Source organism: Mustelus asterias, chromosome 4 (assembly GCF_964213995.1).
Source record: "Mustelus asterias chromosome 4, sMusAst1.hap1.1, whole genome shotgun sequence".
Classification (NCBI taxonomy): Eukaryota; Metazoa; Chordata; class Chondrichthyes; order Carcharhiniformes; family Triakidae; genus Mustelus; species Mustelus asterias.
The window spans coordinates 145093876-145118749 of NC_135804.1; the positions used below are offsets into that span (position 1 = coordinate 145093876).

At 42.0% G+C, this 24874-nt stretch overlaps 1 protein-coding gene across 2 annotated transcripts in view; it reads left to right on the top strand.

The window, feature by feature from the left end:
* Window positions 1-24193, top strand: part of psmd10 (proteasome 26S subunit, non-ATPase 10) — a 31422-nt gene extending 7229 nt beyond the window's left edge. The window contains exons 2-6 of one of the 2 annotated variants that reach the window (XR_013497672.1): window positions 1207-1305; window positions 6028-6174; window positions 16570-16736; window positions 22272-23552; window positions 23623-24193. Coding sequence is in view for 1 of the 2 variants with exons in the window: in XM_078211887.1 (XP_078068013.1) it covers window positions 1207-1305; window positions 6028-6174; window positions 16570-16736; window positions 22272-22425 (567 nt within the window). In the remaining variant the exon portion in view is untranslated. Of the gene's footprint in view, window positions 1-1206; window positions 1306-6027; window positions 6175-16569; window positions 16737-22271 lie in introns of both variants that reach the window. The other variant, XM_078211887.1, reaches the window with a different exon arrangement.
* Window positions 24194-24874: the final 681 nt, after the last annotated feature.

Genomic DNA, 24874 nt, shown 5'->3' on the forward strand with positions numbered 1-24874 from the left:
TTTTCCTGACAAAAGAAGGTGGAAGAGAGTATGTCTGAAGTGTGTGGGGTCCTTAATTGTGCTGGCTGCTTTTCCGAGGCAGCGGGAAGTATAGTCAGAATCAATGGAAGGGAGGCTGGTTTGCGTGATGGACTGGGCTTCATTCACAATCCTTTGTAGTTTCTTGCGGTCTTGGACAGAGCAGGAGCCATACCAAGCTGTGTTACATCCGGAAAGGATGCTTTCTATTGTGCATCTGTAAAAGTGCCATTTGATTTGACATGCCAAATTTCCTTCACCTCCTGAGAAAGTAGAGGCGATGGTGGACTTTCTTAATTAGCGCCAGCGTGGAGGTTCCAGGACAGGTTGTTGGTGATCTGGACACCTAGAAACTTGAAGCTCTCGACCATTTCCACTTTGTGCCCTGGGAGAGCAGGATGTTGGTTTAATGAAGATGGCATCTCAAACAGTGCCTTACTCTCTCAATACTGCACTACAGTATCAAGCCGCTATCTGTAAAAGAGCAGTGGTGTTCTGTGTCCCAGCCAATTTTTATCCCTCAAGCAATATCACTTTTAGAATATGTGTCATCTGCTCATTACCTCCTTGCCATTTGGGGGATCTTGCTGTGCACCATTTGATATTGTGTTTTGTTACAATCATGAATACACTTCAAAAGAACTTCTTAGACTGTAATACTTTGGAATAGAACTTCTTTCTTTTCGTATCTGCATTGGCTCTCCCAATATTTGAAAATAAAAATGCTGGAAATACTCAGCAGGTCAGACAGCATCTACGGAGAGAGAACAGGGTTAACATTGCGGGTCCCGAAACTTTGACAAAGGGCCAGCTTTGACAAAGGGTCATCTGGACTCGAAACAGCTCTTTTCTCTCCTCACAGATGCTGTCAGACCTGCTGAGATTTTCCAGCGTTTTCTCTTGGTTTCAGATTCCGGCATCTGCAGTAATTTGCTTTTATTTAACGTTTCGGGTCAATGACCAGTTCTTTTGTTCTCTCTCCACAGATGCTGCCAGAACAGCTGAGTATTTCCAGCATTTCCTGTTTTTATTTCAGATTTCCACGATCTGCACTGTTCTGCTTCTTGATGACTTTTGTAGCTTGGGTATCCCTGAAATGATTTACAGAGAATCTGTGAGGGTTATTTATGTGGACTCAACATGAGAGATAAATAATCTTTCTCTATTTTCCCTGTCATGTTTGCTCAGGATAACAGGACGGCATTACATTGGTCATGTTCAGCTGGGCACAAGGACATTGTAGACTTTCTGTTAAGTCTTGGCGTACCAGTAGATCCTAAAGATGATGTGAGTAGCTTTGGTTGATTCTTGTTCAAGCTATTTTTTATTGTTCAAAGCTGCGGTTTGTTCCTCTTTCTTGTGTTCAGATCTTTCCCCAATCCAGTCCCTCCTTATTTGTAACCACCCCTAGCTCTGCCACTCTCTAAGAACTCTGCATTCTTTCAACCCTGACGTCTTACCCATTCCCCATTTCCTTCACCCTGCTGTTGGCGGCCGTGACTTCTGCTGTCCAGCCCCCAAGCTCTAAAACCACCTCCACCCCATATCTGCCCTCACTCTGCTTGCTTGAGATTCTCCATTAAAACTTACCTCTTTAGACAAAACTTTGGTCACCTGTCCATGTCAATTTTATGCCTGAAAAGGACTTGGGATGTTTTACTCCACCAAAGGTGCTACCTAAGTGTGAGTTGTTGTTACACATAGGCTTACGTTTTCATGGATTGCATGATTACCAAAGAATCCTCCAGTTAATGTAAAAAAACTGTGTAAAATTTATGGGCCATAATATTGGCTAAGGCCAGAAAATGGGCAATGGGATCACAATGCATGATTAGCCCATGCTCGTTGCTTCTGATGCAGGCAGCACACAGACTTCATGCTGCTGCGTGGTTTGCGCACGTGAGCAGGAGTTGGAAGTAATTTTAAGTGTGAATTTGACCTGGGAAAGGTACAATAATGGTGCAATATGGCAAAGATGAAGTGCCAAGGTTTTCTGACACCGTAGAGGAAGCCTTGATGCATAAGATAGGCAGGAGGAGAGAGGTCCTCGGCCCACCAGACAAATACCAACCATTACAGTCGGTGTGAGCAACAAAGAGCTGAGGACCTAAATGTGGTGGAGCAAAAACTTTAATGACCTCAAATAAGTGGTGCATATTCAATTGTCACATTCTCACAACTGAATCAGTAGCCTCATAACACTGCTCAGTTCGCAACCCCATTCTTCCCCCTTCACTGACTTTGACATATAGCATCCTTTGTAAGCAGGATTGAGAGTTCCATATTGTTGTTGCCTACCTGGTGCCATTTTGGACCAATTTGAAAGGATAATGGAGAGGGAGGAGGTGGGTCCAGACATGGTGATCCACATTGGGACCAGCAATTTAGGGCGGAGTAGACAAGAGGTCCCGACCAGAGAGAATGACGAATTAAGAGCTACAATGGGGAGAAAACAAGGCCTCAAGGATTATCACCTGTAGATTATTATCCAAACCACGTGCAAATTTGTGTAGGGATAAGAAGATTAGGCTGGAGGAGTGGCGTGTTAATGAGGGGTTCAATTCATGGTACACCAGCACCAGAGCTGGGACAGGGAGGAAGTGTACCATTGGGACAGGCACCACGTGAAGCGGGCTTCAATGAGAGTCATAGCAAATAGGGTGCAAACGAGGGCTTTAAACTATGAAATGGGGTGGAGAGGGATGAGGATGGAAAAGATAATCGTACATTTAAAAAATGGTTTGAAATCAAATGAAGCGAAAGAGAGTAGAGTAATAGTCATAAATTGTGCGTTAAGCACTACAGATAAAGCTAAAAGTAAAGATGTAATTGAACCAAGAGGAGAAATCAGAAAGGTGTGAGTTAAATAGGAAAGCAGAAATATGGGTACGTGGACCAAATGAATGCTTTTTGTGCAAATACGCAGAGTATAAGGAACAAAGTGAATGAATTGTTGGTGCAAGTTCATCTTGGGCAGTATCACATGGTGGCCAATACTGGGAGAAAACTGAAAGAAAAAGCATAGAAAAATGCAGAAAGTGGCATGGGTCCAGATGGAAGATACAAAGAACAGAAAAGGTCAGCAAAACAGATAATAAGCAAAAAAAAGCATGTTAAAACAAAACTGTAAGGGATATCAAAATCAACACAGTTTATGATGAAATTAGGATAAAGAGGGTGACCAGGAGGAACGCAGTTTCCACCCCCTCCCTTTGCAAACTGACAAAGGTGATATTGTAATAATGTAAATAAGGAAATAGCAAACACATTGAGTTTATGTCCGTAATTACAGTAAGGAAAGGGATCAGTATGCCAGACATCCCGTGGAAATGAACAACAAACAGGGGACAGAATCACAAAACTTAACCAAAGCAAAATAACAATAATGTGTAAAACAATGACACTAAAGAGTGAGAAATCCTGAGGACCAGGTGGTTTCTGTCACAGGGTTTTAAAGGAAGTAGGTGAGAAGTCCTGTCTGGTAACTGCCCTTTAGCATGCACAGTTTTGCCATCTACTTTGCTATTTAGGAAAGGTGAGAGAGGAAAAACTGGGAATTACAGGCTGGTTAGCCTTGATGGGGAATTACTGGAGTTGATTATTAAGAATAGGGACTGAACACCTTGTAAATATTCAGCTGATTAGAGACAGCGGGCATGAATTTGTAAAGAGTAGGGCACGCTTGATGAATCTGCTGAAAATTTTCTGAAAAGGTGACTGAAGGGGGATGACGATGGATGTTATTTATCAGGGCTTCCATAAATCTTTTATAAAATCTGTGAAAACAGATTATTAACTCAAGTTGAAACTCATGGAATTGAAGGCAAATTATTGACCTGGTTGGAAAATTAGCTTGAGAGATACTATAATTGGTAGGATGTGATGACACATCCCACAAGGATCTGTCTTAGAGGCCTCAACTAAACAATATTTATTAACCACTTTGGAAATAGGATAGAAAGTCATGTATTCCTGGATTTGTTGGTGATACTAAGAGGGGGCACATTGGAAGCAGTGTATTTGGAAACATAAAATTACAATGAGAAATTGATTAAGTGCATTGGTAAAACTGTGATAAATAGATTTCAAAGTTGCTTCATGTAAGTTCATCCACTTGAGATCTAAATAGGGTAGAACAGGGTACTTTTTATGTAGTGAAAAGCTAGAAATAGTAGTGGTCCAAGGTGAATTGGGTGTCCAGTTACACTGATTGTTAAAATGTCAAGAAGAACAGACACAGAAAATAATCAAGCTAATGGAATGCTGACCTTTATAAATCACTGAATACAATACAAAGGGATAGAAGTCATGTTTCAGCTATACATAAGCCTGATTAGACCACATCTGGATTATGTGGGCAGTTCTGTACACCTTAGGAAGGATATATTAGCCTTGGAGTGAATGCAATTTAATTTACTAGAATTATATTTGCTTTCCAAGAGTTCAGTTACGGCACCCGCTGGCACAGTGGTTAGCACTGCTGCCTCACTGCGCCAGGGACCCGGGTTCAATTCCTGGATTGGGTCACTGTCTGTGCGGAGTCCACGTTCTCCCCATGTCTGTGTGGATTTCCTCCGGGTGCTCCGGTTTCCTCCCTCAGTCCGAAAGACGTGCTGGTTAGGTGCATTGACCATGCTAAATTCTCCCTCAGTGTACCCAAACAGGCGGCAGAGTGTGGCGACTAGGGGATTTTCACAGTAACTTCATTGTAGTGTTAATGTAAGCCTACTTGTGACTAGTAAATAAACTTTAGAAGATAATTCAAAAATCAGGTTATATTTCCTGAAATTAGAAGTTTGAGTGATTCCATCAAAATCTTTGAAGGGCACAAATAAGGTAGATAGAGAGCAATCGTTTCGTTAGTCAGTTAGATTGGGTATAGTCTAAAATTCAGAGGATTTCAGGAGTGAAATTGGGAAACATTTCTAAAAGGAAATGATGGTAAAAGTTCAAAACTGTCCTCCACAAATAGCAGTTGTTGCCAGATCCATTGCTAATTTTAAAGTTAAGGTTGATAGGTCTTTTTTAACTAAAGACACTAAGAGATACGTGGCAGAGGAGAACCTACAAGTTAATTCGCAAATCAAGCATGACCTCGATAAATGCCGAAACAGGCTTGAAGGCCTAAATAACCTACTCCTGTTCCTATGTTTGTAATTGGGGTTTTTTAGGTGAATCTTGCACAAATCAAATTAGGATTCATGGTGCTAAGAAATTATACATTCTTCCATCTTTGGCATCACATAACACTGCTAAGTCTATTGAGATGTAGCTAGCATAAAGCTCCCTCAACCATGCAACATTAACACCCTTGAACATCCTCTGAAGTGCAATCTCACTTCTCCAGTATGAGACTTCTGTTTCCCAAAACAACTATTTTGCGTGATTTCTCTCGGTGACCTTGCTAGTGACGATTTATGCCAAGTAAACTTGTGTTTGAAAGTGCACTATTCAAAAACAAGATCCTGCTATCTGCATCATTTCAGTTGCACTAGGGAAATCCTTTCACTTCCTCCCAGCTGTTTCTCTATTCACAATAAATTCAGACTAATCTAAACCAATATCTCGTCCAATTATGGTGAAACAGTCGCCTAGGTTGTAATCAACACTCGTACCATTAGAGGGTGCTCATGAGAATTAAGTCACATTGTTGGGGCAAATTAAAGAGAAGGCTTGATCTTGCATCCTGAGCCTAGACTTAAAAATCTGGCCCTAAACAGTGCACATTTTTAATTCTATGCAATGTTTCAACAGACGTTAATAGTAAGTCTACAATTCAAAAATTTAGACAAAAAACTGCAAATGTTGGAAAGCTGAAATAAAAACAGGAAAAGTTTGAATTCACAGGACATTCAACACTATAAACAGAAAAGATGGTTAACATTATGACCTCTATTGATAAAAGCCTCAGCTGCTTGGCTGACCTGTGTTTGCAGCATTTTCTGTTTCTTAAGATTCACATTCTAACAAGCCCTTTAACTTTTGTGCTGACAATTTTAATTTTTGCAGGTCAGTTGGACTCCCCTGCACATTGCTGCGTCAGCAGGTCGAGAAGAAATTGTGAAGGTGCTGATTGGTAAAGGAGCTCAGGTCAATGCTATCAATCAGAACGGCTGCTCACCACTGCACTATGCTGCTTCTCGGAACCGATATGAGGTATTGCGCTAACATTTAAACATGTCGATTTCTAATTTTGGTTTATATCCTGTTTCTTTCATTGCTCACATCACCATCTCTCAGGAGATCATTATTCAGGAGTTCCTCAAACACCCAGGGCTCCCTGGTACTTGCTTGTAGTTGAAGATTAAAGCATTTTGATTAAACCTCTCTAAATCATTTTGCTGCATTCTGTGTAATTAGACTTCACATTTCCACATTGCACTGAGTTCAAGGGCAACCGGGGTTGGGCAACAAACGCTGGCCTTGCCGGCAACAGCCACATCCCATGAAATAATAAAACAGACTCTTGGATTTCAGACCCTGTGAAGACCCTGTAGGCTTGGGAATTAAGATTATGGATTGTTTTGCTTTTAAACATAGGCCCAAAAGACACAACTGTTAACGTACCACACTCTAGTTTGCATGGTTTTACTCGCAGTGATTTTAATAACTGAAAGTACACGCAGATCAGCACAATTTCACATTATTGCCGCTACTTCCTTGAATATTCTTTCATTCACTGGATGTGGTTGTTACTGGTAAGGGTGTCTCCTATCCATAATTGTTCTTAAGAAGGTGGTGGAGAACAATATTCCCAAATACAACTGAGTGGCTTGCCAGGCCATCCCAGAGGGCACATTACTGTTGCACTCGAGTCACACATAGGCTAGACTGATGATGAAGAAAAATTTCCTTCCCCAAAGGGTATGACTGAACCAGGTGGGTATGTATGATAATCCAGTGGTTTTGATACCACTGATACTTGCTATTTATTTAACTGAATACATTCCCCAGATTCTCCAGTGGAATTTGAATTTGTGTCTCTGGATCATTAATCCAGGCCTATCGATCACAAAACCAGTAACATGACTACGAGAGTACCATATCTCTTTTGAAAGTACACCTCCTTAAAGTCTATTTCTTACTCCATGCCTAACTTCAGTACAGTTCCTGGAAATGTTTGATGTCATGTTGCTCTTCCTTATTTGCTGACATACTAGCAGTTCTTCAATGCAGGACTTGCCTGTGCTGTTGTCCTCTTGATTTGCTCAGGGGTCATTCTAAATGAAACAATATAGATTTGCAATGTTTTGTTTTTCATCCATCCTTCTGGCAGTGTCTTCCCCAAAATGAAATTGTGCCCAGAATGGAAAGTGATCGCAGCTGTGATGTGGTTTGCACCAGGATCGATTAGCATGTCAAACCAGTCTGAAGATTAGAAATGACCATTTACAATGGTCCATATAACCTAACACCTGTTGGCTATCTTAACATTTTAGGTACAAGATAAAATCTGCCTCAGCTTGTAAATTATACAGAAAGTGTTAAGATATTGACAACTCCACTTCCTCCCATCTAAACATCCGGTGACCTAACCACTGAACCTTTCCTTTCTGCCAGAGGCAGACTTGTATTGGCTGTGGCAGTGCAAACATCCCTCTGGTATTCACCTGATAGCCGCTAGGCATGTGTTAGTAAGTTGGCATGTCCGTGGATTATTCAGACATAACGTGCATTAATTCCTGACCTCGCTTGGACGTTTTCCAACAGGAGTCAATGAATCCTAATCAGGCAAGGAGCCATATCTAACCTTTGTGTTTTGTTTGTTGGAATTTTCATTCTTGATCATTGGGAGGAGAGAGGAACAGAACCACTGTTCTCTGTAAATGGCCATTCTCACTGTCAATAATAAACATTTTTAGAAGTTGGGGAGGCAGTGGTATTGTCACTGGAATAGTAATTCACAGACCCAGGGCAAGATCTGGGCACCCAAGTTCAAATCCCACCACATGAGATGGTGAAATTTAGTAAACATCTGGAATTAAAACCTTGAACTTTAATGATGACCATGTTGATTGTCGAAAACCCATCTGCTTCACTAATATCCTTTCGGGAAGGAAATCTGCCATCCTTACCTGGTCTGGCCTACATGTGACTGCAGATCCACAGAAATGTGCTTGACTCTCATGTGCTCTGAAATGGAGGGCATTTCGGGATAGGCAATAAATGATGGCCCAGTCAGCGATGCTCACGTCCTGTAACTAAATTTTTTAACAAATTGATGAATACTGATAGCTGTAAGCTGCTTGAACCTGGAACAAGTTAATGCCCTGATCCATCACCTCCAACTCTTCATCCCCTTCCCATAGCACCTTCCCATGCAATCGTAAAAGATGCAACACCTGCATCTATCCTCAACCACCAAGGTTCCAAACATTCCTTTCAGGTGAAGCAGCATTTCGCTTGCACTTCCTTTTGTATAGAACATAGAACAGTACAGCACAGTACAGGCCCTTCGGCCCTCGATGTTGTGCCGAGCTTTGTCCAAAACCAAGATCAAGCTATCCCACTCCCTATCATCCTGGTGTGCTCCATGTGCCTATCTAATCACCACTTGAAAGTTCCTAAAGTGTCTGACTCCACTATCACAGCAGGCAGTCCATTCCAGACCCCAACCACTCTCTGAGTAAAGAACCTACCTCGGACATCTCTCCTATATCTCCCACCATGAACCTTATAGTTATGCCCCCTAGTAACAGCTACATTCACCCGAGGAAATAGTCTCTGAACGTCCACTCTATCTATCCCCCTCATCATCTTATAAACCTCTATTAAGTCGCCTCTCATCCTCCTCTGCTCTCAAGAGAAAAGCTCTCGCTCCCTCAACCTTTCCTCATAAGACCTACCCTCTAAACCAGGCAGCATCCTGGTAAATCTCCTCTGCACTCTCTCCAATGCTTCCACATCCTTCTTATAGTGAGGTGACCAGAACTGCACACAATATTCCAAATGTGGTCTCACCAAGGTCCTGTACAGTTGCAGCATAACCCAACAGCTCTTAAACTCAAACCCCCTGTTAATAAACGCTAACACACTATAGGCCTTCTTCATGGCTCTATCCACATGAGTGGCAACCTTCAGAGATCTGTGGATATGAACCCCAAGATCTCTATGTTCCTCCACATTCCTCAGAACCCTGCCGTTGATCCTGTAATTCGTATTCAAATTTCTCCTAGCAAAATGAATCACTTCGCACTTATCAGTGTTAAACTCCATCTGCCATTTTTCGGCCCAGCTCTGCATCCTATCAATGTCTCTTTGCAGCGTACAACAGCCCTCCACCTCATCCACTACTCCACCAATCTTGGTGTCATCAGCAAATTTACTGACCCACCCTTCAGCCCCCTCCTCCAAGTCATTGATAAAAATCACAAATAGCAGAGGACCCAGCACTGATCCCTGTGGTACACCGCTGGTAACTGGTCTCCAGTCTCAAAATTTTCCATCCAACACCACCCTCTGTCTTCTATGAGATAGCCAGTTACTTATCCAATCGGCCAAATTTCCCTCTATCCCACACCTCCTTACTTTCTTCATGAACCAACCATGGGGAACCTTATCAAACGCCTTACTAAAATCCATGTATACGACATCAACTGCTCTACCTTCATCTACACACTTAGTTACCTCCTCAAAGAATTCAATCAAATTTGTGAGGCAAGACTTACCCTTCACGAATCCGTGCTGACTATCACGGATTAAGCTGCATCTTTCCAAATGGTCATAAATCCTATCCCTCAGGATCTTTTCCATTAACTTACCGACCACCAAAGTAAGACTAACCAGCCTATAATTACCAGGGTCATTCCTATTTCCTTGAACAGAGGGACAACATTCGCCACTCTCCAGTCCTCTGGCACAATCCCCATGGAAAGTGAGGACCCAAAGATCAAAGCCAAAGGCTCTGCAATCTCATCCCTTGCCTCCCAAAGAATCCTAGGATATATCCCATCTGGCCCAGGGGACTTATCGACCCTCAGGTTTTTCAAAATTGCTAATACACCTTCCCTCAGAACATCTACCTCCTCCAGCCTATCAGCCTGTATCACACACACATCCTCAAAAACATGGTCCCTCTCCTTGATGAACGCTGAAGAAAAGTATTCATTCATCGCCTCTCCTATCTCTTCTGAATCCATGCACAAGTTCCCACTACTATCCTTGATCGGCCCTAACCTCACCCTGGTCATTCTTTTATTTTTCACATAAGAGTAAAAAGCCTTGGGGTTTTCCTTGATCCGACCTGCCGAGGACTTCTCATGCCCCCTCATAGCTCTCCTAAGCCCTTTTTTTTAGCTCATTCCTTGCTACCTTGTAACCCTCAAGCGACCCAACTGAACCTTGTTTTCCCATCCTTAGATACGCTTCCTTTTTCCTCTTGACAAGACATTCAACCTCTTTTGTGAACCATGGTTCCCTCACTCGGCCATTTCCTCCCTGCCTGACAGGGACATGCCTATCAAGGACACGCAGTATTTGTTCCTTGAACAAGCTCCACTTTTCATTTGTGCCTTTCCCTGACAGTTTCTGTTCCCATCTTATGCTCCCCAATTCTTGCCTAATCGCATCATAATTACGCTGTATTGTATTCGCTGCTCCCAATGCGGTCTGTCCTCTCCATTGGGGAAATGAAAAGCAGACTGGGTGACCATTTTGCAGAACACCCTTGCTCAGTCCACAAGCATAACCCCAACCTTCCTGTCGCTTGCCATTTTAACTCAGCATCATACTCTCATGTCTACATGTCTGTCCTTGGCCTGTTGCAGTGTTCCAGTGAAGCCCAGCACAAACTGGAGGAACAGCACCTCACCTTCCAATTAGGCACTTTACAGCAAACTAGACTTAATGTGGAGATGCCGGCGTTGGACTGGGGTGGGCACAGTAAGTAATATCACAACACCAGGTTAAAGCCCAACAGGTTTATGTGGAATCACGAGCTTTCCTAGAGCTGTTTCTTCATCAGGTGATTTAGGTATCAGGTGACATCCAGAATTGACATTGAGTTCAACAACTTCTGACCATGAATTCTGTTCTCCATCTGGACCCATTTTTTAATCCAATTTTTTTGTCCCAATGCTTATCCTACCCCACCCCCTCTCCCTCCCCACTATCCACAGGGCTATCTGTCACTTGTTCTTAAGTTTTTCTTCCACAGAGCACTGACCTTTGTTCTGCTAGTCTATTTTACTTTTATGCCACTATCAGCACCTTCTTTAACCTTGAACACCACCATTAATACTCCCTTTGTCTTGTGCCCATGACATTTTTGTCAAATCTCTCCTAGATTCGAGGCGACCTTCTATTTTGCTTCACCTGCAACACCCCTTCTTAAAAACAATACAAAATCCATCGTATTTCTCCCTCTCTTTAGTTCTGAAGAGGAGTCAGACAGACTTGAAAAGTTAAATCTATTTCTCTCAAAAGATGCTGCAAGTACTGCCGAGTTTTTCCAGCATTTTCTGTTTTTGTTTCAGATTTCCAGCATCCCCAGTATTTTGTTTTATTATACATGTTTATGCAAGCTGCTAATAGAAACATTACTGTAAGCATTTCAAACACAGCAAATGTATGTATTTAAATTATGCTGAATCACTATGTTAAATATTCAATTTTTCATGTCCCATTGTTATAAACTTTATTTCTAATAATATGCCCTCAGTTTAGTTTAGAATCCAAGATGATGGTTGTAAGGATTTTGAGTACAAGTTTGTTGTAGTGATTTGACCTGACCATTTTCACTCATAGATATCACTGACAGCTCTTTTATGTTTATATTGCAAGTTTTCCAGCCGTCCTTGTGTTTTATTTGTTTGTTCCCTATCTTTTGGTTTGATTTGTTGTAGAAATATGAAGTTTGAACTTGCGGCTGCAAAGGATTTCCATGTTGCATTTGATATGATGGAACCAATGCATGCTAGACACCTTTTTTATCTAGAAGAAATGGTGTTGCTCACAATAAGCAGGATAATGTACTCTTGTATAAGGCAGGACTGTGCTACCACATATTCTACTTTAAAGGTCACATTCTAAATGTTAAGGAAACAACACCTTCGGCCACTAAAAGTTTGATTGCCGTTTGGTTCGGGAACTTTGCAAACTGGTTTCAGGCTTCCAATCAGAAACGCACAGCATCTTAAGATTATTTCCTCCCTATACATTCACTAGCGGTTTCTTTTAGTATTTTACGAGTGGCTATTTTGTGTGACTAGACATGTTCCATCATGTAATGCACAGTGTGCAATTCTTCCACAAAGTAGAAGTATTTTATTTTTGAAGCCGCAATGTCGACTTACTATATAAACGTTGGATGGACTTAAAAGATTAATTGTTCATCAGGCTACAGTTGCATTGAGCCATTCAGCTGTTCAGGATATGCCAAAGTGTTTTACGAGCTTTAGATTACTTTTAAGGTGCAGTTATTATCATGCAGGCAAATGTGGCACAGCCAGGCAACAAACAACACGTATAAATGTCCAGATCATCTTTGCATTATTTGAGGGGGAAATGTTGACTAGGATGCTCAGAGAACATCCATTTGCCACCGCCCACCCATCTTCCACTTAATATATTATCCAAAAGGTGGCAGCATTGAAATGTCAGTCCAGAATAGATTATGTGCTGATGTTCATATCGGGGCTTCTAACTTACATTGCCAAGCTGACAGCTGCAGATCAGAAGCATAGTTTGTATTTTTTTTAACAGTGTGATCGATAAGGTTTGATGTGGTTCCAGGCATTCTTGCTGCAATGTCTTTGTATCTAATTTGATAAAGGGCACAGAGCTGACCCAGGTAATTAGAACAGGTAAAATCCACAGAGCAAAACATTTGGTATCTGTAAAGCCAAAGTCACAAAATGAAGAGAAAATTATTGGTCGCAGCCCACCTAGGTTTCAGAAAGGAAATTTGTATAGAATGATTCAACGATGCTACAGATTTTCCATAAATGTGACAAAATGCCACACAGGAAACCATAGAAGGTTAAAGGGTGTGAAGCTCGAGGAAGAGTAGCAGATTGGACTAAATACTGGTTAGAAAGGAAGATACTCAGAATAATAATTGAGGCTACTTTCTCGGTGATTCTAAGTGGGTAGTGGTGTCCACAGAGTTCTGTTTTGGGGGCTGCTTCTATTGACAATATCTAGATTTGAAGTTGATACTAAGATAAGGTAACAGTGAATAATCTTGAGGTCTACAGGAAGCTATGAGTGGATATTGGGAAGAAGCTGGAATTGGCAAGAAAAGTGGCATCTGGAATGTAGCATCTGTCAAAATGCATACATTTCAAATCTTAACAAAAAATTATTTATATGGGGGATGCTGAATGAGTTGTATAAACACAAGGATTTGAAGGTTCAGGTTCACATGTTAAATGCAGCATTTCGAGTGGCTAAGGTCATTTAACAAAAACAGATGGAATATCATGGTGTAAAATATAAAAGTCTAGATGCAATGGTGAATGTATTATAAAAACTTAGAAGAACCACAGTTGGAGGACTGTGTGGAGGTTTGAGCTTCACACTAATAGGAAGGATATTGAGAGACTATAGTGAATTAGAATGCTGCTCAAACATCCTTCAGCTACAATGTTTGTTGTTACTACCCTCTCTGTCCTCAACATTTCCTGGGGTACTCAATCATTTACTTGTTTGCTCCCCTAGCGGGCTGTTTTACTCCCCGTACTGATTCAACTTCTGGCCATGCTTCATTTTAGAGGTAAACCTTGTTTTCTCCATGGTTATTCTGCTGTCCTGTTACTGTCTGTGGCTTTTTCTTTTCGTGAACTTCTCCCTCTTTGTCCCACAAAATCCTTGGACTTTCTTGCAGTCCATCTCCAGCTGAAAGTGAAACCCATAATCGACTGACCCAAAGGCACCCAAAAGAAACCACAAAGGCAAACACAAAAAGTAAAACTGATATGGCTGTGTCACCTCATAGTAAGAGTTTAGTAGTATTAAATTTGCTTTGCATTTGTTACTGGCTTGGTGGTGATATCCCCCACCTACTCATGGATCATTTGACTCAGCTCTCATGAAGACTCTAGCTTGCAATTTTGTACTTCCCATTGTAACTTTCGGTGCTTTTTTTCTCCTTTGTTTATCTGTATGGTTTTTTTAAATTCGAAACTGCAAAATTCTTCGGGACACGCAAATGTATTTGTATGACGGAGAGAGAACAAAACACATCTTAACGAAAGCAAAAATACTACAGATACTGGAAATCTGAATAAAAACAGAACATGGTAGAAATACTCAGCAGGTCAGGCAGCATCTGTGGGGGGGAAAAGAAGAGTTAATGTTTTGGGTTGATTGACATTTTTACAGAGCTTTATTTTTGTGACCTCTTTTCAAAACTCTGGTTCGTGGCTTGGTAATGTCAGAGTGGCACAATGGCTTAACTTCTGCTTCTCTTTCTGACTTTATCAGCCACCAATTAATAGCTCTCCAGCTATCTCTTAATGATCTATTTTAATGGTTCAATCTGGTTCAGATCATTCCTCAGTGTGCTGACTGACAGCACTGCGACCACACAGCCCATTTAAATGCATTTGTATTCTTTAAGACAATTGACCTAAATGATACTGGTAAGATGCAAACGTATTGAGTTGCTGTGGGTTTTATCACTTCTTGGCCTGACTTGTGCATTATGCTACTCTATGAACCCTCTACATAATACTCAATAATGTTCACTCCTGATTATTTCTTCACTTTAAATATTTGAATTGTCTATTTCACACCTGGCTGTGATATGAAGTTGAACTTGTGCTTTTAAAGCTAGCAATGCAACTTTTCTTCAGTGATTTTAAACTATTATAAACAGAGCATGTTACTTTCCATTTCATAACCTCAGTAGCTCTAACCGATCAACATCTGACTTCTTCACTCAGTTCATCAGTACGACTTAATGATCATCTCATCAAATCTGATTTCATGATGCAAAACAGTTTCACTTCCCCCTCGAGGGTGAATTCACAAATCCAGGAGTGGATGCAATTCAGTAGCTTTCCTCTGGAGAAGATTCCAGGAATTGACAGCTAAAGCTGCCTAGCTTAAATCGCAACAACAATTTTTAAAAATTAAAATAAATCCCCTGTCATTTGGGATGTAACTCTAAGCATTTTAAGCTTACGTTTCATGTCACCTCCTGGAAGATGCAACATAACTTGTGACTTGTCTTGAGATGTAACTGTTTGTTGCACTATTTATAACAAGGACATAGCTTTCATTAATCATGCGTCTTGTAATTTACTCAAAGTTAGCACTGCTGCCCCATAGCGCCAGGGACCAGGGTTCGATTTCCGACTTGGGTCATTGTCTGTGCGGAGTCTGCACCTCCTCCCCGTGTCTGCGTGGGTTTCCTCCGGGTGCTCTGGTTTCCTCCCACAGTCATAGAATCCCTACAGTACAGAAGGAGGCCATTCAGCCCATCGAGTCTGCACCGACCACAATCCCACCCAGGCCCTATTCCTGTAACCCCACACACTCATCCTGCTAATTCCCCTGACACTAAGGGGCAATTTAGCATTGCCAATCAACCTAACACATGCATCTTTGGGAGGAAACCGGAGCACCCGGAGGAAACCCACGCAGACACGGATGGAACGTGCAAAATCCACATACATAGTGACCCGAGGCTGGAACTGAACCCGGGTCCTTGGTGCTGTGGGACAGCAGTGCTAACCACTGTGCCACTGTGCTGCCCACAGTGTGTCCCCAAAAGACATGCTAAATTCTCTCTGTGTACCTGAACAGGCACCGGAGTATGACATCTGGGGGATTTTCACAGTAACTTCATTGCAGTGTTAATGTAAGCTTACTTGTGACACTAATAAATAAACTTTAAACATTTCTATAGTCAGTTGAAAACTGGAGAGACTAACTTGGACAAATAGTTTCTTTAACATATATTTGAAATGATGTGGAGTTGCCGGTGTTGGACTGGGGTAGACACAGTGAGTAGTCTCACAACACCAGGTTTAAATAAACTTGTTGGACTTTAACCTGGTGTTATGAGACTACTTACTATATTTGAAATGTCTTGTGTGTATATATGCACTTGTATTTGTCACGATTTTTGTCAACAATTATAATTTAAATTGTAGACATTTTCAGAATAAAATTCTTAAAGGAAGTTGATCTTGTATGGTGGTGCAAAATGGGTGATAACTACCACCCAAAATTAATTTCACACGTTTTCTATGTAAACAGTAGCTGTGACACTGTAGTCGCTTGCTCCAGTGGGTAAGTGTTGCTGTGGAGTGAGTCTCCCAACATCATCACCATAATTTTGATGGTTGACTATTCACCTTATGTCATTTTTTTGGTTCATCCTTATAGAAGTATTCCTGGGTCCCCTGTAGGTGAATGTGAAACAAATCTGTTGCCAGCCAGTAGCTAGTGATGTTGTTAATTCCTTTCATTTGTCTCTTTTCCAAAGGATGGCTGTAGCATGCAGAATTAAACCTACCTAATGTAACAATGGTTTAATGCTGTTTCTTATGTAAAATACCAAACTGCTTTGATTTACAAGCCTTAATTATTTTCTCACTATAGATTGCTTGCATGTTGTTAGAGAATGGAGCAGATCCTAATGTTACAGACAATATCCACTCCACCCCCTTGCATAGAGCTTCAGCAAAAGGAAATATCCGCCTTGTACAACTCTTGCTAAAACACAATGCCTCTACAAACCTCCAAGACCTGGAGGGAAACACACCATTGTAAGTACCATTTTTTTTTAAAGGGAAGTAGATCATGTGGAATTGGGTATTAAAAATTAAGAGTGTAACTAAACAACTTTTGGCTTCCCCACCTTGGGTCACCTTTCAATATATCACTTATTAAATAGCAGTTATTTTAAATTGTTGACAAATGTCAGTTTGTTACAGATTTGTTCATTTTAAAAGGTGTTTTTACTTTTTTAAAATATTAAGTATTTAATAATTCCAAGATACTTGGAATTAAGAAACTTCTGATGACCATTAAACCATTGTCAGTTGTCGGAAAAACCCATCTGGTTCAATAATGTCCTTTTGGGAAGGAAATCTGCCATCCTTACCTGGTCTGGCCTACATGTGACTCCAGAGCCACAGCAATGTGGTTGACTCTCAACTGCCCTCTGAAATGGCCTAACAAGCCACTCATTTCAAGAGCAACTAGGGATGGACAATAAATGCTGACCAGCCAGCGACACCCATGTCCCACAAACGAATAACACAAAAGTGGAAACATTTCCTGTACGTGCGCCAAAGGCCTGGGGAAAGTGGATGTTGAGCCCAGATTAGGAATGCTGACCAAGAATTTGGCTGAAGAGGTGAGTTTTAAAGAAGGTGTTCAGAAAGTTTAGAAGGGGAGTTCCAGAGGATGGGACCCAGGTGGCAATGGGGCACAAAGAGATGGTTGATGTACAAGAAGGTGAAGTCCGAGAAACGCAGCAGGAGTAGAGAAGTTACAGAAATTGGGGTGAAATCACAGGGGGCTGAAAACACAAGGATGAAAGTTTGAGGTGCCGGGGAAATGGGTGCTAATGTAGGTGATTGATACAGGGCTGATGGGTGAGCGTAACAGAGTACAATGTATGGAGTGTGGAGAATGGGAGACCGACCAGGAGGTTATGAAGTAATGTCTGGAAGTTGGAAAAGCTTGCATGAGAGTTTCAGCCGTGGTCTGAACTGAAGCATGGGAGGACACAGTGAAAATAGGGCATCTTCCTCCAGCGATTATAGAAAAGGCAGTGTTCTGTTTTTTAAAAAAAATAATGTAAAACTAGATCACAGCTGACTTTCCAAGAAACCCATTGTGCAACAATGATGTTAATACTGGACGAGTCAGATCTCAGAGTGAAACCTGGCTTGATAGAATCATAGAAACCCTACAGTGCAGAAGAAGGCCATTTGGCCCATCGAGTCTTCACCGACCAGAATCCCACCCAGGCCGTTTGGACTGTAGGAGGAAACTGGAGCACCCGGAGGAAACCCACACAGACACGAGGAGAATGTGCAAACTCCACAGTGACCCAAGGCTGGAATTGAGCCTGGGTCCCTGGCACTGTGAGGCAGCGGTGCTAACCACTGTTCCACCGTGCTGCCCCCATCAGTGAAAGAGTGAGCAGTAACTGAGTAATGTCTTCACACCATGAGATACCTTCACCTGGGAAAGATTTTTACATCAACAGTATCCCAACTAAATTCAAGCTTGGATCTACTGAAGATTCTAACTTTGTATTTTTTAGAAACTGCAGAGGTGAGTTACTGATCACATTCACAAGAGTCTGCAGGGTACTTTTAACAAATAATAAAATGCTTATTAAACAAGAAAGATGAACAATGTCACAGTGGAAAGATTCCAATGCAAGCGTCAGGAAATGATTCAAGCTCACATGCTCCAGTGAATATTTTCCAGTACCTCGACACCAAGGCTTCTTGCTTGGGCTGGCTCAGTCGCAAACCGTTTTTCTCCCGGCAGGTTTCTGAGGATTCACGAGATGCTTTTTCCCCAGCTGGTATCTTTCCCTGTGACGCCCAAAAGAAGCTGTAAATGAAGCTCACTATCAATTCCACTTCAGAGCAAACGCATGAGTTTCCTAAACCCCATTTGTTCAGAGGGCCGCATTTTCCGGCCCTTTCCACCGGGGAACCTGCCGTGGGGAGTCCCCATTGGCGGGACAGGAAGATCCCGCCGGCACGGCTGGCAAATAACGCAAAACACCATCGACATCGGTGGTGCCAGAAGATCCCACCGCCTCCACCATCGGAAAACATGCCGCGGGGAGCGAGGAGGGTGGAGGGGGGGTGGTGGGCGGCTGGAAAATCCCATTCAGATTAACTGATCATTTACTGTTTTTAAGCATTTATGCAACCTTGCTGTGTGAAAGATTGTCTGCTGCTTTTGACCACAACCACAAAGATTACACTTCAAAATAATTGATTTACTGTAAAACACTTTGGGACTTTCTGCTATAAATATAAATCTGTGTTTTCATTCTAACATCAAACATACAACGTGATTGTACGAGAAAAGGCGGGCAGCCCACTGTCTTAGAGCATGATTTGTTATAATCATAGCCTAGATTTGCGGATGGTAATGGTTCTGAGAAAACTGCGATCTCTTGCTCCAGAATGGTGAGGCTCCTCGGATATTGGGCCTTGAACCTCATAATGAGACTGATGTGGCAAGAGAGCCACCAGTGAAGAGTTGTGCAATAAAAGCAAAATGCTTAAATAAAACCAAAATGCTGGAAATACCTAGCAGGTCTGGCAGCATCTATGGAGAGAGAAACTGAGTTAACGTTTCACGTTGAATATGACTGTTCAGACTGCGCATGCATTGTGCAATACCTGGCTGCTGCTAGACTTGGAGAGACCCTCGATTATGTTGATTTTGGACCACAGCTAGGATCTCGAAATTACTGGAGCAATTGGGGATCATGGAAATTGGGACAGTGGGGAGAAAGGGAGAATAGATTTGATTGGGAGTGGGGGGGGGGTGGGGCGGGATAGTGGAATGGAGAATAGGCTGGGGGCGAGAGTGGGAGCTGTGTGGATCAGAGTGAGTAGGGGGTTAGCATCCCAGCTCCACATTCGGGTAGGTTACTGACCATCTTTTTCAGCAGGTGATTTCTTGGACAGATTTCCCTGAGTGCAGTCCATGATGATGCGAGGTTGGAGAGGGGTGCTCAAACCGGCATTAAGCCTCTTAATTGCAAATAGATAACAATTCCTCTTGTCAGTCCTTACCCACTGTGGCGGGTGGTGCGTTTCCACTCAAAATGTGTGCAGACTTCCTTCATGTCATATTGGAGCTTTATTAGTCTGGGTTGTGTCCAAAACACGATGCTATGCAGACTGATTTCTGGACCCGAGTTATACCAACTATAATGAGATCTGATATTGCATCTTGTTAGTGCCCCTAGTTTTTGATCTATTGTTACAATCCACATGGAGACCAATAACCTTTTACAAGAGAATTTTCCAAATGACCAATGGCCAGGATTTCGCTTTTTAAGACATTTATTGTAACAAACTAAAATCAACACTAACAGGCAACCGATACATCAAACTAAAGAAAAAGTACATTTTTGGATTTACTAACACAACCAATGTGTCTTAGGAAATGTTTTTACCTTGTGTCACGCTTTTGGCAGATGCACATCATTAAAGGAACTGTCCCAAAACCATTCCCAGCTCTCCGGCGGAAGATCACCTCTAACTGCCATCCCAGGTGGAAGTTGTTCCACACTGCTCCAATTTCCTGGATTTGATTATCACCAGCCACATAATCCCGCGTGAATCCCCCCTTTACCTCAGGTTACAACAGTCCCGATGATCCAGAGATTCCTGTATCTGATCACTTTAATTGGTCTAGTTGACTCTGGTAAAACTGTGTTCACCATAGAGAACTTTCCTTCTGCTCTCCACCATTTCTCACAGAACAACAAAGACCTGTTCCGGGAGTGTTCCAATTCTTTTCCTGCCTGTGTCTCAACAGCAGCTGTTCTTCATTCTGTCAGATACTTGAAAGGTGCTAAAACTGCCACTTGATACTTCAATGAGTTTCTGTTGCACCCTCTCCCTCTCTCCATGGCAGCTGGATCACATGAGCATTTCTTCTGAAATGAAGTGTCTATCAGGAATTCATTATCCCTCCTCGGTTTGAGGGTGAGAAACATGGGTCTAAGACGGACAGGGTTGGCTAAAGTGGACTGGGAAAATAGGTTAGAAGATAGGATCGTGGAGAAGCAGTGAGAGACATTTAAGAAGATATTTGATAACTCTCAACAAAAATATATATTCCACTGAGAAAAGATTCTGAAAAGGATGTGCCATCTGTGAGCAACTAAGGAAGTCTAGGATAGTATCAAACTGAGGGAAAAAATGTACCACATTGTGAAGATTAGGGGTGGATTGGAATATTGGATTCATTTTAGAAACCCAAGGTGCAGGAAGATAGATGGGTGGCCGTCAGACAGGGTAGGCAGCCACTACAGGGATCCCCTATGGCTGTCCCCCTATCTAACAATTATGCCGCTTTGGATACTGATGAGGCGGAAGGTCCATCAGGGGACAACAACAGCACTGGCAGAGCGAAGGCACCACGGCTAGCCCTGCTGTGCAGCGGGGGAGGTGGGGGGGGTACATAGCAAAGCAATAGTGTGAGGGGATTCAATAGTCAGGGGCACAGATAGGCACTTCTGTGGCCACGAAAAGGACTCCAGGATGGTAGTTTACCTCCCTGGTACCAGGGTCCTGGATGTCTCTGAGCATGTACAAAGCATCTTAAAATGGGAGGGAAATCAGACAGATGTCATTGTCCCCATCCTATTCATGTATTTGTCCAGACGCCCCTTAAAAGTCACTTATCGTATCTGCTTCCACTACCTCTCCCGGCAGCGAGTTCCAGGCACCCACAACCCTCTGTGTAAAGAAAGCTTGCCTCATACATCTCCTTTAAACGTTGCACCTTAAACCTATGCCCCGAGTAATTGACTCTTCTACCCTGAGAAAAAGCTATCCACTCTATCCATGCCCCTCATAATCTTGGAGACTTCTACCAGGTCGCCCCTCAACCTCCGTCATTCCAGTGAGAACAAACCAAGTTTCTCCAACCTCTCCTCATAGCTAATGCCCTCCATACCAGACAACATCCCGGTAAACCTCATCTGTACCCCCTCCAAAGCCTCCACATCCTTCTGACCTAAACCACTTGTGCCATATTTTGCCATAACTGCCGTTGCACTATAATGACGCACCATGGATGCTTCATTGCCATATGGTGGAGATTTTCAGTAAATTCAGGCCCAATCTCTTGATAACTCTGAAAGACAATGGGTATTGAACACATTGAGAAGCTAATCTCAGCTGGAGCAGTGATGTGCACTGTCCTTGCCCTCAATACGTCCATAACAAGTGGAGTGCATGGGTTCATAGGCCTATCTGCTATCCAGTGAACCTTATTGTAAAATGCACATGTGGTGATCCAACTATCATTCCCCCCCCCCCCCCACCCTGGACTCCTCCTCATGGATCTGTAACGTCAAACATTGACTGTTAATACACCTGAAGATTGTTGCCTGTGGAACTAAAAACCCTCACATGGTGCTAAAAATGTACTGCTGTCCATTGAGTGAAGCAGAGATGGTCTATCTGTGAAATAGTAAAGACAAATGAGTTCTTCAGCTATGTGATATCAGGCAACTGGTAATTTATATTTCTGTTGTTGATGCGAGATCGATGTTTAATTTAAACTTCTCTTTGCAGACACTTGGCATGTGATGAAGAACGGGCTGAGGAAGCCAAGCTTCTGGTGGAGAATGGAGCAAGCATTTACATTGAAAACAAGGAGGAAAAGACACCTCTTCAGATGGCTAAAGGTGGTCTTGGCTTGCAGCTGAGGAGAATAATAGAAGGTTGAAAATGAAAATCTTTCATGACACCAGTCTAAACTGTGGTGTTTCCCTCAAAACATTGAATAAGAGCAAGGCGGGGAATCTAATTTCTGAGTGCTTGTATCGGTTGTGCACTACATGCTAACTCTCCCAAGTTTGTGCATAACACAAGTTGTTACCTACAACTCATGAATTATTTAGGCCTGTACGTGAAAGAAAGTCTTTTCACCGGTCTCATTGATATAATATTCTTTGGTCTTAAGTCTGCAAACATGAAACAGAATGTGTGCCATTTGAGTGACCTGGCAAAGCAGCACCGATGACAGAATACATTCTCCTTCCCACTTTTCAGTGCAGTGTCAAAACTGTTCATTGATATAGAACATTAAAGACCAAATTTCCATCAGTGTGGGGTAGGCAGCCACTGTAACTAACAGCTGGATTGGGTTTTGACTTGAAAGATGTCGCTAAAGCTGTGAAAATATAAAAATGGAAATGTTCATTAATTTGTAGTTTCACACTAACGTATCTCAAAGGATATGTCTTAAAAGCAACTTGTGAAGTGAGTGGAATTGTCATTGAATGATGAATTCCTACTTTCCCCTTGCTCCTCTCATCTGCTTCCCACTCTAGATTTATGCTCAAGCCATTATTCAGTTTGTCTACATGTGTTTCTACGTAGTTTCCCCATTCTCCCTCTCCCCCACTCCTCAATAGGTTCACTGTCTCTTTTGTGTGTCAGCATCAAAACTGTTTTTTTAAAAAGTCATTATCTCGACTCCATTATTGTCACAAACAATAGATGAAAACATTATATTGATGGATATTGCGAATAATCTAAATAGATGAAGCAGTGGTCTTGTCTTTATTGTTGTCTAACATTTATTTAGTTGGGCACAGCCATCATTGCTGACTGCGTGTGGCTATCCTATCTTCATTTGCGGCTGAGGATCCTTCTATGGGATCGTCCTTTGGGGATTGTGGAAGAAGAAAGGATTAATAGAACATATGTGAAGTAGTAATTTTAACAATTTTATTTTCATCATACCACTGGCACGAAAACAAACTGTTTAATGGAGTTATTGATTGTCATCTTTCACCGCTGAATCTCTTACAGTTGGCACAGTAAGAGGTCTCACAGCACCAGGTTAAAGTCCAACAGGTTTATTTGGAATCACAAGCTTTTGGAGCGCTGCTCCTTCACTCACCTGATGAAGGAACAGTGCTCCGAAAGCTCGTGATTCCAAATAAACCTGTTGGACTTTAACATGGTGCTGTGAGACTTCTTGCTATGCCCACCCCAGTCCAACGCCGGCATCTCCACATCATGGCTACCATCTTACATTTGGGACTACAAATCATTTCATACAAAAGTTCCACTACTTTTGATTTTGATGCTTTCCAAGGATACCTTCTGATTCTGTGCAGCAGACCATACTTGGAATAAAATTCACAGCTAGAATTGTCCACTACAATACATTGGTGTAGGAACTAATGTCAAAACAAACAAATTACTTGTATATTGCTGGGGTAAATGGATATTATCTTTTACCATGTCAGTTCTGGTTGGCTGAAAGGAGGTTATCGAGGGGACGTTTGATTTGTAAATCAATTGTAATGTTGAAACAAAAATACAAAAGGTGCTTGAGATACTGGTCGGGTCTGGCAGCACTGTGCAACAGATCATACTTAGGATGAAATTTGGTTGAAAGTGCTACTTCTATAATCTACTGTTCACGTTTGTCTTTGTGTCTATTGAATATGATTCCTGGAATAAAGATGTGTATACAATCATTGCTTTGTTTTTCAATTATCTAAAGAAAAATCCTGAATCTCTTTCCATAAGTCAGTGTAATTATTTTTGTGGAGTATGGCGATGATCGTTATTCTACCAGAGGATTTTGGCTGCCCTTGGGTGGTGCTGGAGAAACTATGGACTCAGCTCATCCACAAAAAGCGAGATGAAGAGAGGTGCTGGCACAGTTACCCTATAGCTGCTTTGTGTTAAGAGAATTCCTTTGTTCCCTTAAATTGGCTTCTGCTGCCTTACTAGATCAAATTACTTTGTCAATAAAACTAGATTTTGTGTCGGGTATTGGAGTATATGAATAAGGAAGTCTTACTGCAACTGTATGAGGTGCTGGTGTGATTTGATTTTGATTTGATTTATTATTGTCACATGTATTAACATACAATGAAAAGTATTGTTTCTTGCGCGCAATACAGACAAAGCATACTGTTCATAGAGAAGGAAACGAGAGAGTGCAGAATGTAGTGTTACATCATAGGGTGTAGAGAAAGATCAACTTAATGCAAGGTAAGTCCATTCAAAAGTCTGACAGCAGCAGGGAAGAAGCTGTTCTTGAGTTGGTTGGTACGTGACCTCAGACCTTTGTATCTTTTTCCTGAAGGAAGAAGGTGGAAGAGAGAATGTCCGGGGTGCATGGGGTCCTTAATTATGCTGGCTGCTTTGCC